Genomic DNA, 14,883 nt, shown 5'->3' on the forward strand with positions numbered 1-14,883 from the left:
TGTGGTTAACAGTGTTATAATTGACCATAGTCTTGCAGCCATGATAAAATTTAGTATGCTAGCAAGCAATACCTGTGTCAGTATAGGTGTACATGTTCATTTTTACCCAATAACCTTGAAATAAATTTGTTAAAATTTGCAGTTATCTTAACTTCGTCAGCAGAAGAAAGAATTTCTGGGAAAACCTTTATACTTCAAAATCAGTTTTTTGTTCAAAACCTCTGCCGAGGTGAAATGATCCTGCTGCTGTTCCACGTTTCATAGAGAGAATCTTACTAAACGTGTAGAGTAAGTGTCATAGCTCTAACTTGTTTCTGACTGAGGGAATTAAGACTCTCCTTAGTTACTGTTGCTATGCCTGTCAAATTTTCCATGCACACACTTCACACATGCAGTTTTATAGTGATAACAGTGGCAGATTTGATTTCAAAATTGGCAGTAATTTTTGAAACACTACATATTTGATTCCATAGAGACATAAACAAAAGTAGTTTATCATGTCTAGCTGATGACTGTGGATTTTGTTAGCCAGTATTATGACTCTATCAGGCACATTTTAAAATATGAAGCCTGTAAAGGGGTCTGAAATATGTAGAGATACTTGGCTAAGTAATTATTCTATATGTGAGATAACGTTTATGCTAAAAGACTGAGGGTTAGGATAGCAGACATCCCAGCAAACATTGGTCAGTAAAAAAAATACACATAGACCTTGAGACAGTCACCCTGCGAAACTAGCTGGCTAGAGACCTTAGACCTTAGAGAGTGAGCCAGAGAGAGATGTGTTGTCGTTGGCACCAGTCCACATCCTCCATCTCAAACCCCCCAAATAACAAATTCGAAATTAAACCTTGGGAATAAGCCCTGAGTTTGTGTTAACATAAGGTTGACTGGAGGTAATGTAACTTCAGATAAGTGCAAACATTTGCATCTCACATCAGAGCAGATATAGATTATTCATTCCTCACACTTTTTTTCTTGAGTTTTGCATTTTTGAAAGATTACAAAAAATACGTTACTGTCCAAACTCATAAAAGTATTACTCGCATATTATACTTTATGCATCTGCAAGAGTACCGCTGCGGTAAGTCCAGGCAGACTCCAAAAAATAGTGTAAATGAAACTAATAGGCATCCACGGTGTCTGCAGCTGTCTCTGTACGTGTCTGTTTGGGAATATAATACAGCACTATGCACACCACTTTAACCTGTGGAGCAGGTGGGCCATGGGCCACGGCCTACTGGGAGGCCATGGAGGCCCCGTAGGTGGGCCTTGAGAGATCATGAAAAATTAAAAAAAACAAATGATAAGTTTGAAATTACCACATAATATGTATGATTATTTTTTGGTGACCATAGCATATCTTATATCTCATCATCTGTCAGACAGTGCCATAGTTACAGATGCTAATTTATGATTGGACAGTTGCGGTTCAGGGGGAGAGGCTTGGCAAAGGGTCCAGTGAGTGTAAAAATTGCCCCCTGTTACCATTGCCCCCGGTCTCCCCTAGTTGATCTCTAAACATTTAGTAAACATTGATATTGCCGTACATTATCAATAAAAGTACCCTACACCACTGTGGATTTTACATTGTTTTATGCTTTTGAAATGTGTTTTATTTATTGCTTTATTGCATTTAGTGCACATAAGCCTGGAGACCAGACATGGAGTGAACATTTTTTGCAGTGTGCGTCCATGGTTGCATCACATGACCCGTAATCTTCTGTGTTATTTCCGCGTTCACGACGGCCGAGCTGTTATCAATGACTCTCCATGGGGGTGTGTAGGCTTTTACTTAAAGCATCTTTGCTGTTTTCATCCTCCACCCCTGCGGCTGTTGTGTCCTCTCTGAATGAATGAAGCTTTAAGCATCTGAGGGTCTTCCTCCTCCTCCTCCTCCTCCGCCGCCGCCGCCTCTTATTCTCCATCGAGCCTGTCGTCGACCAGCGCGGCCGAGCTGGGGGGCAATCCGGGGAAAGGGAGCCGCGGCGCCGCGCACCGGCCGACGGACGCCCCGCCGCGACGCGCCACCAACATGCTCACCCGGGTCAAGTCCGCCGTGGCCGGGTTCATGGGCGGAATCATGGCCGGGGGCAGCTCCGGCGGAGGGGGCAACACTGGCTGCGAGCTGCCGCTGAAATTCCCATATATGAGACCTCAGTTCCTCGGACTGTCCCCGGATGAGATCGAGTGCTCGGCGGACCACATAGCCCGGCCCATCCTCATCCTGAAGGAAACCAGGAGATTACCGTGGGCCACCGGATACGCTGAGTAAGTAAACCGACGACAGCTGCTGTCAAAGCGGCTCTAGCTGTCTCTGAACTGTCACCATCACTGTTACATCTCATATTCACGCATGTATGCGTGGAGTCTTGTGGAGGCCCGAGTGCTTCCAGGTGACCATCACAACATTTCAGTGAAATGTGAAAAACACTGACTGGGTGCACCTGTTGTGACCACTGACAGAAATACAGATGGGTGAGGTGGGAAGTAACAAATACTACAAAGTGCAAATACTTTGTGACTGTACTGAGGTGGGCTTTTTAGGTATTTGTACAGTACAGATACTCCACATTTCCCAAACAAGCTTGTTTGACTGATTAATATTATGGATTTATTTTTTTTTGCATCATTGCATGCAACATCAAGACTGATTTCAACCTTAATGGATGGAACAGTAACACAGAAAATACGACTCCATGTTGTATCCATCAGTGTATATCAAGCATGACAGACATGACAAGAGAAAAGAAATGCAGTTAATGTCATAACAAGATGAAAAACAACATAAAACATGTAACAATACAAAAAATGATGTATAAGACATAACACGTCAAAAAAGATGTAGCAAGATGGAAAACAACGTAAAAGATGCAACAAGACAAAAAATAAGGTAAACAAACGAATGATAAAACAAAATGGTAAATCATATAAAACGTAACAAGACAAGATTAAAAACAGATGTCCTAACATGAAAAACTACGTAAAAGACAACATGGCGAAAACAGTGCATCCAGATGAAAAAGACATAAAATACATAACACAACAATAAAGACAGAACAAGACAAAAAAAAAAACATAAAAGACATAACAGGACGAAAAAGATGCAACATGACAATAACCAACGTTAAAGACGTAACAAGATGGAAAATAAAGTAAAAGCAACAACAAGACAAAAAGAACGTAACAATACAGTAAATGATATAAACACAAGATGAATAAAATGACAAAATGAAAAAGGTGTTCTTGCACAAACAACTACATAACAAGGAGAAGACAGCATATCAAGATGTAACCGTCAAGATGAAACAAAGAGAGGGACAGTCGACCAGAAAAACAGTGGGCCCAGACAGAAACCAGCCAATACAAATGTCCTTTTTACTTTTGCACCTTTCAGAGTCTGCACTTTTTCACTTTTACTAAAGAAATTGAATATGTGTTTCTGCTTTTACCTTTTTCTTTTACAAAAGTGCTTTTTTTTTCAATGCAGATTGTGTGTACTTTTGCCACCTCTTTGCCACCAGTTTTCTTTGTGTCGGTAGCTGTGACCTGTGTCCACCTCCAGCAGGACTTTTGAACCATGCATCACCGTTTTGCACTGAACTCTTGAGGCTTTGTATCAAATATAAGTTGCGTGCTGTTAGAAATGGGTGACAGCATTCATCCACAGGATCACAGGCCAAGCTGGTTCTCTCGTGCAAGAGGATGATGCACCTTCCACCAGCAGCATCTGGGTATTAGTCTACAACTGGGATCTATTTATGGCCGGCCTGGCCGTGTGTCACCGTATGTGTGACTGCGTGTTAACAGCCTCTATAGGCTCTGCTGTAGGAAACCAGTTCAAAAAGATGCAGCCTCACATTCTCAGTGCTGACTGGTTTAAAACGCAGCTAAGTGAAGAGTTTGCTGCTCTTTGATGCCTGTCATCGCTGCCTCTGTCAGCATCTAGATAGTACAGCGGGGAACCATCTGTGCTCTTGTCATCATGTCACATTTCACACAGCAGTTTGCACAGGGACTCGATACAAAAAAACACTAATCTCTTATAAAAGCTTAGAGAAACCCTGGATACTAAGGTTTGATACTGAGAAGTGCAAATCAGATTGTAATAACAAACTATCAAGGTTTGTTTAGATACCAGTACCAACATCAGATATGTCTCTGCCACTACATGTATGATACTGTCTTCTTCCCTCTCTGAAAACAACTACTGTTCATAATAAATGGGTATGTATGCACTTTGTTAAACCTAGCCATCTAAAAAACATCATGCTCAAACACTGAAACAAATATTCTTTGTTTCTTGTGACTCGTCTATCTTTACAGCACGTTATTCAAAGTATAGTTAACCTTTTTTTTTGTGATCAGTTAGGTTAATGGATCGTATCAGATTATACGTTATTTTTACCCCAAAAAAAATCTGATCCAGTGATTTTGACCAGTATTGGACCAGTCCCAATGCTGACTATCAAATCGACACATCTTTATGGGATGCAGCCTAAAATTCATCAGGTATTGGCGAGTACGTGAGTCTATGCACCAAGCCAACATTACATAATTTATTAGCCCTGAATTTACTTCCCATTAGAGTCCTGTGCAGCAGTTCTTTAACCTGAGCCACGCCGTACAACACTGATAACAATCTTAGCATATCCATACAGGGTTAGTACAGCTGTGCTAATGCACCGGCTGATATTGGATCGGTATTCGGTATTTCATGTATCGGGAAAGAAAAATTAGTACTGGAACCTCTGTAAAATAAAAATACCTTATCTGCAGTATAAGAGCATAGTACAAGTCAAGAAGTACAATGTGACCACAGCAAGCAAGGTTCAAGATTAAATACTGTATTGCCATGTGAACATGATTGATTGGAATTTGTCTTGGCGAGTTCGCTTAGAGACAGAAAAAGACGAAAAAAGATCAAATTAGAGCATAAAACAGATAATATCCAACCCATACAGTAATCATATAAGCATAACACAATTAAAAGACCAACTAAGTCACTTTCTGAGCGAGTGTGTCATTATTTCACTACTGTTGTGCATGATACATGGCACTGTGGGCATCCCATTGTGCGTCTCTGTTGCTTTTTAACAAAGATACTGAAAAACAATACATGATAGACACGAAACTCTACGCCACAGCCTCCCCCTGACACGGATTGCATAACATGATTGCATTTGTTACTGAGGAAAAAAATGTCTGAAGGACAGGCAGCCTTTTTAGCTACTGTATCACTGGATCAACTGTTTTTCCACTGCGTTTGTCTCCACCCTTCGCTAATTTGTCACAAAAGTCTCCGCCCTGATATCAGTAAAATGTGTGGTTAACATTTCACGATACGATAGGCACAAATCAGGAACTACCTGCTAATTAAACAATAATTATCACATAGTTCCTTGAGTAACTGATAATAAAGTAGATAATGAGAAAGACTTGCATTGCACTGTAGATACTACGATAGTATCACTGATACCGCTGATGAAACATTGTCTTATAATTGTTCCTAGAGGTCTGTGAATTTAACTCCTTTTACGTCCTCATTATATTACATAAGTCGATATATTTGTGCCTCCTTAAGTAAAGTGGTGAATCATACCCAGATGCTATTAGAAATGCGTCATCGCCATACCGATACATGTCATTTCTGTGCTTAATACGGCATTGTATTTAATGACACGTTTTTAAATAGCTCTGCTGTGAAGTGAGGGTCCTTTGAATTGTGTTTGTTCCCATCCTGAATCCTGTAAGGTTGTTCTCTTGCAGACATTTATTATTAGAACTAGTCCAACTCTCTCTTCTCTCCCACTGGATTATAATAGAATAATACTTGTGTAAAGATGAGAAGATTTGGAAATTATTTGTTTCTCGATACACATATGTCAGAAAGCACACTATTACCCAGTCACTGTGAATAACCAGGCTAAAGTAACAGTTTAATTAAACTGTTTACATGGAGTTTGCATGGGTCTGTGATCACATCTTCCCTTCTTTTTTTTCTTTCTTCCTCTGTGTTAAACACACACACTCACCTCACACTGATACTCCGAGCAGGCATGAAGTGTCTCTTAGGGACTGGTGTGGTTAATGAGTTCAGCTCGTGTCAGCGTTTATCTGTAATTAAAGCCTACTGTGTTGTCATTACAGCAGCCATTTTTTTCAGCAGTGATCTTTCTTTCTTTTCGAAATAGGCTAGAGGTAAATCCAAGATAACTCAAAGGTTTTTAAGCAAATCTTTTGTCCCTGTGCTCAGAACTGACTGTCCACTAAACCCCTTACAGATACATGATTGTCTAATGATAATTTAGCGACTTTAACTAACCTGTCAAGTGCCAGACTTGAAGCATATGTTGAAGGATTGTAGCTACAATGGACTGTAGCAAGAGCAATAGTCTATGTATAAACAGTTTAGACCTTTTAAAAAGCAAAAACATAAGTGCAAAAGTATAAGGAGTTTAAGTTTCTTTGTTTACACCGACGTGAACTGCAGATGTTAGCATGTCCAGCTAACTTGTTTACGACCTAGCTACTAGCAACTGAGCGTTACTTTGAAGTTTAGGGTAACATTAGCATCTATGTCATGCTCTTTATTAGATTTGGGGAAGTTTAAAGCCTAAAATGGCATTATGTTAATTATGTTGGCCGCCGTTTGTTGGTTGCATTTGGATGCTGTTTTGCATGGATATAAATACAGCTGTGTCTGGAGATTTTACCTTGCCTTTTCGTGTCCCGTTGGAAGAAAAAGATTGAAAACCACTGGATTAGTCTGTACCCCAAAAGTCTGTACCCTACTTGTATCAGCAAAAGTTTAAGTTACTGTTTGAAAATATACAATAATGTCTAACCTCTTCCTGGCTACTCCAAGCTAATAATAAACCAGACAGAATGAAACAAGAGTCTGATTTTACCTTTACATGATCATACTTCGAATACTTGAACTAACTTGTTTCCATGTCAAATCAAAAACTGGTGAGGAGTCTGACTTTTTGTTTAGTCTTTCAGCACAATACATATGTAGCCATGAAAGTGCTTATTTAACTTTTTATTGATTGTAACTATATATTGAATATTGCGATATTGTGATTCAAAAAAGGTCTTGGTACTGTACCAGTCTATGACAGTATATACCATGATATTGCATGGTTAATGATTTTATTATTTTTATTTTATTTTAACAGTGGGCTTTTTGTTTTGCTGTTTTTTTGCACATCCTTAGGTAATGGCTGGCTACTTTTATTTTATTTTATTAGAGAGCAGCAGGAAAACAGAAGCACTTTATAAGGAAAGTTAAAAAGAAAATTGTATTTGAACAAGAAAGGCTGTACTTATGGGTTTTTTTTTTTAAATAAAGGGCATTTTTCAAGTTGGCAATTGTTTTTTAATATTGTGATAAATATTGTATCGTGGCCTTTTTATCATGGTATTGTGAGTTTTTGTTATTGTTACATCCCTAGAAAACAGTCCATCACAGTCCCATATTGACTAAGATATCTAAACTCATCCACTCACTACATCCCATTCAAACTCTCCCATTTTGCCATTGTGTTTTCTTATCTCATATATTCAGGCGGTGGTACAATACTGACCAAAACCTTTAAGAAACAATACTAAATTCAAACTGTTTTAGTATTTAAGTAAGTTTTAGCTCTTTTGCTGTTATTGTTCCTTTGATGTTGCAAGTTAAATAGAGGCAAAGCTATGAACCATTGTGCATCACCAAATAATTATCTCATCCTTGGGGCCAATGTCTGGCCTAGAATCTGTTGCTGAGGGTAGAGAAACAAAGAGGCCATTAGATGTCTGACAATGGAGGGGGAAATTAGGTTTTGTTCCTAATGGGAGGAAAGCTAATTGTTCCGAATGGAACAAAAATTTGATTGGCAGGGAAATGAAATGACTATCATTCTTCCTGCAAATGGTGAAATGAGGACAAATTAGATGCAACAGTACTTTCAGCCACACACACACACACACACACACACACACACACACACACACACACACGTGACATAGAGTAGCACAGAATGATCCACTATTGATTTAACCTATTAAAAGCATTGCAGTTTTTACATTTGGGGTTAACATGTATTTTTGTACACACACCTAATGTAAAATCAGCAGCACATGATCACACCACACACAATCACAGGTCATCACATTACTCGGTGTTTTGACAACAGATTACATGAAGCAGACAAAGGCTTCCTGGACTTCTGCGTATCAACAAGCTCAAAAGTGGTCGATGTGTCAGAGTGTTTTATGACCGTAATAACTCAGGGGGCATTTTCTACTGTAATTATGGCTGCAGTGGTAACATATTAGGTTTGAAAGCAGAGCTGAGTAATCACAGTGCAGGCCAGCCTGTAGGCATGGTGTCTTTTATACAATGTGTGCATGGTGAATGACACATTATAACCAAAGTAGTGCCAGTTTCAGCTCAAAAAACCCCTTGATATGACATGACTTAACAGGGCAACCAGTTCCATTGTTAATGCATTGTGCTCTATGCAAATTATTAGCGTAATTGTAACAAATACTTCATTATGAAATATTTGCATTGTTTTAGTCAGGGATGCACATATTTTCATTATCAAGTCACTTCTGGAATTAACACTATTCTGCCTACTCTCATTGTGACGACCCACTGGCAAATGCAGACATAAAATACAGTGCTTTCAAAATAAAGTACGTTGCTTTTCAAAATAAAATACAATGCATTTCAAAATATAATGCAGCGCTTTTCAAAATAAAATACAATGCTTTTCAAAATCTTTATGGGGCAGAATAAGAAAAATAGTTTTCTCCCTCTTTGTTCTTATCTTATTTGTCATAATGATCAGGCTAGCAGCTCTTAAGATGGACAAACAAATTTGTAGTGTTGAAGGAATTTGATTTGGTATGTAAACTATGTCCATGTGATTAAGTGGCTCTCTTTCATAAAGAATAAAGCATTAAGCAAATCTCTTGAGGCAACTTGATTTACTTGAGTTGGATTAACTTCATTTACTAGTGTAATTCCACAACTATAAAATAAGTTGAAACAACAGAATCTCTTGATGCTAAAAAAAAAAAAGCCATTTAATCATGTAGAAATAATTTCCATTATTTGATTAAGTCCATTCAAAGCATTATTTTTTGAGTGCAGCCTCTATTTCTTAAAACCCAGAGAGCATCCACACAGGTGCAGTGGACGGCTACAAGAGGCTTTTAAGACAATACCTGTCACAACCGAACTAGGACTGAACCCAAATGCACGACTCTGGAGACGAGGTCAAATATAATATCTTTTAATAACAAAGTATCAAAGGAAAATCACTCAATCGAGGAAGATCTCAAACTAACAAAAAACACTCTGATGAGGAAAAATACTATAAACACTGAAGAAATCAAAATCACTCTTTCGAGGAAAATAACAAGGCAAAGTATCAAAATAACATAAGGCAAAACAAAGTATCAAAGAATACGAAACCTGACTTGACAAAGGTTGTGGAGCAAACAGGCATGGGTTCTCTGGCACACAAGACAAGACGAACTGGCACAGGACAAAGGGAAACACAGACTATATACCCACACACATGAGGTAATGGGAAACAGGTGGAAACAATCAGGGCAGGGCAGACAATCAGACCAGTGGGATCACACAAGGGGGAAGGAGCAAGTTACCTGAAACAAGAGGAGAGTTAGGTGTCAAAATAAAACAGGAAGCCACGAGACAACATAGACACAAGACAAAAACTAAACATAACTTATCCTGACTTCTTGGACATGACAATACCTCTCTCTTTCTCCCACTCAGTCTGTCTCTCTCTTCGTCTCTCTCAAAGATTCAAAACTGCTTTATTTGCACATATTTGTGTATGTTAGCCATAGCCATAGTTAAGTATGTAGCACAACATAAAAACAATGTGACAATGAAAAATTGGAACTGCAACAATCACAAATATAAAATACATATATGCTTACGTACATAAATATTTACATATATGCTCATATACATGCATAAACAGTGCTAAGTATCTGTCTTTCTCTTTTTATTTAAGGTTAACAAGCATTTGAGGCAGAGAACCAGGCAGTGATACTGCCTAGCAGAAAACATCCACAGTCTGTGTCTAAAAATAGGCCAATTTCTCAACTCACACACACATTCACCATACACCCTCCAGAGATGTCTGTCAGACTTGCCAGTCTCTGAGCTGTCTGCACAATCTCATTTTTTCCACTATTTATCAGTGGCCCGAGCTCTGTCATTAGCTATTATTCAGCAGGTCTAATGACATTTGCGATAACCAGTAAAAGATTAGGGTGATCCAGAAATGTGCCAAAATTTTAATGTGGAAATTTATGCTCAGTCGTCGTTTAGTAATGTGATAGCTTTCACAGCCTGGGCCGTTGCTAACATTGCAAACATCAAGGTTGTGGTGTTGTTATTTTGGGAGGGATTTGAAGGGTTTAGCAACCTAGGGGAATTACATGGTGCAATTTGAAATAAGACTAAGGGTCGACAGCCATACTAGCAGCTCTGTGAGCAATGCTTTGAGTTAAATGTTACCAATGTGTGAACATTACCATGTTCAGCAGCTTAGCTTGTTAGCATTGCACCATTTGCTAATTACAAGGTTTCTGCAGGTCCTTAAAAAGTCTAGAATCTCAAGAGTTTGGGGTCATAAAGTGGCTTCAGTACAATTTTGACAGGTCTTAAATATTGATTAGACTATGAAGTTAATATTACTTTTATAAAGTAACTTTATTGTCACTTTTGAATGTGTTTTAGGGGAAAAAAGTTATTAATAACACTGTGACAAAAGTACAAAACAAAACTAACATGGAGCCAACAGTGAACACTAATGTAAACTGTCATAATTTGTCAGAGTGCACAACACAGGAAGTAATAAAAATCCAGAAATATGTAATTTGTCTGCAGTGGAAGTCCCCAGAGGAGCCCTCAGTTGTTTTTAGCTACATCATTGTTTCTGTCCTTGTTGCATTAGCCTAATGAGCTAAGCTAACATTAGTCAAACCATGCTTAAAAACACTGCCAGTATGGACGTGACATGGGTCTTAAATTGCTTTCATATTGTATTTTTGACGGGATTGAACATTCATCAGGATTTATCTTCCTTTATACTGCTAAGTCTAGTAACAGGAAGGATATATAGTATCAGAACATCTCTAGTGTGGAGAAGACTAGGCCATGTTTGGTATCAAAGTAACTCAAAACTTAATAGAAAATATAATTAAACAGTTAACTGAGCTAAGACTGGTGAGCTTCCTAAACTGATTGTGATGACAACACAAAAAAGCAAATGCTGAAATCTAAAATAAAGAAATATAGACATCACTTTTATGTCAACCACACAGTTATTGTGTGGCTGTCCTTAATTGTTACTGGGTTCCATGTCTTCTTGGTGCCATCTCTCTCTCTGTGGTCTGCCTGCTTAAATAAGAGACAAAAGATGAATAAGACAACACACACACAGCTTTGGGCCTGTATGTACAGGCACACACAAACAAAGACTTGCAAGTCACCCAGAAGCGACTGTCCCAATGCATCAGGACCCTCCCAGCAGAGCAGCGCCACAAATGAGCTCTCGTGTTTGATCTTCATCAGGAAAATGAAACATACAAAAGCTGCTGCTTCACTGGCTGAACAGATAAAAACCTCAGGCTGTGGTTCAGACTAATTGTTGTGATCCTGCAGTGAGCCATAATAACCATGAAAGACCGCAGCGCTGTTTCATCTGACGAAAAGCATCTGATGTCGGCTTTCATTCACCCGCTTGTTCCGGACCACAGCTGTCAGACTGGAATATCACAGCAAGTGCTGCATCTGTTGCTTGTAGCAAAAATTTAGCCGGAAAAAATGAACGCCTAAAGTGTGTCGCCAAATGTGATTTTTATATAATAGGACCTCTGGTTTTCGTTAAACAAGCTAAAATATGAGTCAACCTGTACGCTCTGAGAAATAAGGACCTGAAAGGATTCCTCCTGAAGGGCTGAGGCTCTACCTAGAACCATTTGCTTCTAAAGAACCCTTTTGTGAAGAAAAGGTTAATCAAGGTTCTTTGTAAGACTATTAGGAACTCTTTTCATTCAAAAAAGCAACTCGTCAAAGGTATGTTGTATCATAATAAAAAAGGGTTCTCGGTAGAATCTCCTAAGTGAGTTCTAAATAAAACTAGGAATATAACAAACAAAAGGTTCAGGTATAACTCTTTATGTTGGGTTCTAGGTAGAACTCTCTTTATAAAATGTTCTATCAGGGACAAAAATGTGTTCTGCTGTAGGGCCAAGCCAGAGAACCCTTTATGGTTCTAATTATTCCTAAGTGCATCATTTTCCCGTTGCAGGGTGATCAATGCTGGTAAGAGTGCTCTGAACGAGGACCAGGCCTGCTGCGAGGTGGTCGTAGCGAGAAGGAGGCCGATGAGCTACTGCCCTCCCTCCACACCCAGCAAGACCCCCACCGCCAAGAGACGCAACTCCCTGCCCAACGGAGAGGGCCTCGGGCTCCGTATGGAGTACAGCAAGCTGGGAGAGGTAAGAAAACACACACACACACAAATACACACTCCACTGAATGTATACACAAAGGGATGTACAGTGTACATGATGCATTTATAAACAGGCATACACGTGCATACACAGGAGGCATTGACCTAAGTAGTGGAGCTACTCAGCCGTAAACAGTTTGAGTGCATGTTCGCATCAAGTGCTGCATATGTGGAGCTTTATTTCTTCCGGTCCTGGCTTGGAGAGTATCTCATCCTGAAAACACAAATTATCGTTTCATTGTGTTCTGGAGAAATATTTTTTTTCCTTGGACCAAACTACTCCTTATCCATTAATCTTGATAATGTTACTAGTGGCCATGGTTACATCTGTTTGTTTTTTCAAGCTTTCCAGCTGGGGTTGCGTAATTAATCAGAGTATGATCAACTTACAGAACGAGAACCAAATAGCAATATTTTTAAAAAAAGAAAAAATGTGTGAGAAAACAAAGTTATAATGAGGTACTGTAGTGCTGCAGAGAGATGCCCTGGCCTAAAAATCTTCTTCTCCAGATGTAAGAAAACATGTTTGTCATGTTTATCAGTAAAAATAATCACTATATGACATTTTTACCATGTTGTGCATCCCTAATCCCAGTGCTTTAGAATATGATTGGTCTATGGCAAACTTAGAGGGCTAAATTACAATGGCAAAGGTTAAGCTAAGTGAACCTGGAGCACAGTGTGTTCACACTGTACAGGTTACATGAACCACAACATGGACCTTGACACAAACTCTACTCAGAGCGCCTCCTGAGGAGGAGGAGGAGGAGTTGAGCAAATTCCTACCATCTTCACCTGTATTATCCTGGTGAAATAAAGCAGTTAAAGTAAGTAAGTCGGTTAACTCAACCTCAGCTGACAATTTAATTGAGAAGGTAAAATTCATTGTTGACCGTCCATCGTGTCAACAAACCCTGAACCTAAAGACAGAAGAATGTTTCAGGGAAAATTATCTCAGGAGAAAGCAGGTTTCATTAAGGATTGGAGTTTTACAGTTGTAATCTTTCATCTAAAAATCTTAAAATGAATTGTTTCATTGTTACAAGTGTTTCTCATGATGTTTTTTCAGTTCCACCTCTGCAAATTGGCCACCAGTCACGAAAACTGTGGGAACATTTCTCTTAGAGGAAGCAGCTGAGACAGATCGTAACGAACCCTAACCTCATGTCTAGAGTTCATCCAAAAACTCCCTAAGGTTTGCATCTAAAGTGATATGTTTCCCTGGTTACAGCCTCTGCGCTGCGTGGGAAAACTTGCACATAAATCTGTGAGGAAGTGACTGGCTAATTCAAAAGAAAAAACTAAACTAAACAGAGAACGTTGTCAAGGTCAGGTGATACCAAGCAGAGTGTGTGATGGAGGAGCGGGAGGAGCCTGGTGCTGTTCTGCCTCCAGAGAGACATGAGGAGAGAAGGAGGTTTGACCTCTGCGGCTCCCACACACCGTCGGACAGGATGAGTCATGATGTTTTTTTCCTGGGTCTGTCCTCCCAGAGATGACTCACATTTACTATCAAGTCAAGAGCAGCATTAATCATTAAGGTTTCTGGTTTTAGCTGCGATTAGCAGTTCTTTAAGTCACTCTGTCGGTCAATCTGTCCTCAAATATTTCCCGACCCTTGGCAGCGGCAGTGTGTCTGTGCTTACATAGTCTGACTCACTGGATGTGCTCTGTGGCTTCAAACCTGCCATTAGACCAGTTTTTTCAGTCGGTATTGCGACATCCGCTACCTACGTTTTCAAAGGTTCATTTTGCAGGGGCATTGCTGCTGCCTTGTGGGCTTAGCTGCCGATTGCAGTTGGTTCACAATGATCATGTGAGGAGCCAGACCTCTGTGGTTACGTCTGTCTGTGCAAGACTAGTGTTCATGCCACTTGACCCTTCCTTCCCCCGCACGCATATGCAGATAGACACACCATTTTGCCACATCCCCGTTCATGTCTTTTGTGAGGGTTCATTATGATATATTAGTAAGTTTATAATAATATGTGATGCTGAAGAGGAGTGTGACATTTTTTGTGGCGTGTCACATCACATCATTCACAATATATTGATATAATTTTCTATATGACAATAAATATTCAGGTTACGATCGCGATAATGGCAATATTCCAGCTTCTTGGCGTAATGAAGTCATACGGTTATACACAGCAACAACAAGCGTGGCTGAAAGTGAGAATAAGATTTCTCCATGGTGGAGGAGTAAGTTCTGAAAAGAGAAGGAACCTTAGAAATGTGGGAATGGTTTGGTTACAGAGGATCAAATGTACAATAAATCACAGTAATATGTATGAAGTGGGAGAAGACCATTACAGCTAAACGAGGTAAT

The 14,883-nt window shown here is 39.4% G+C and overlaps 1 protein-coding gene across 1 annotated transcript in view; it reads left to right on the plus strand.

The window, feature by feature from the left end:
• Positions 1–1,630: 1,630 nt before the first annotated feature.
• LOC146306689 (protein phosphatase 1H-like) overlaps positions 1,631–14,883 on the plus strand; it is a 31,873-nt gene continuing 18,620 nt past the window's right edge. Inside the window, exons 1-2 of the mRNA XM_084711241.1 lie at positions 1,631–2,271; positions 12,351–12,540. Of these exons, the coding sequence (XP_084567367.1) occupies positions 2,036–2,271; positions 12,351–12,540 (426 nt within the window). The 5' untranslated portion in view covers positions 1,631–2,035. The remainder of the gene's footprint in view (positions 2,272–12,350; positions 12,541–14,883) is intronic.

Source organism: Lutjanus erythropterus, chromosome 22, assembly GCF_056507025.1.
Source record: "Lutjanus erythropterus isolate fLutEry1 chromosome 22, fLutEry1.hap2, whole genome shotgun sequence".
NCBI classification, from domain to species: Eukaryota; Metazoa; Chordata; class Actinopteri; order Lutjaniformes; family Lutjanidae; genus Lutjanus; species Lutjanus erythropterus.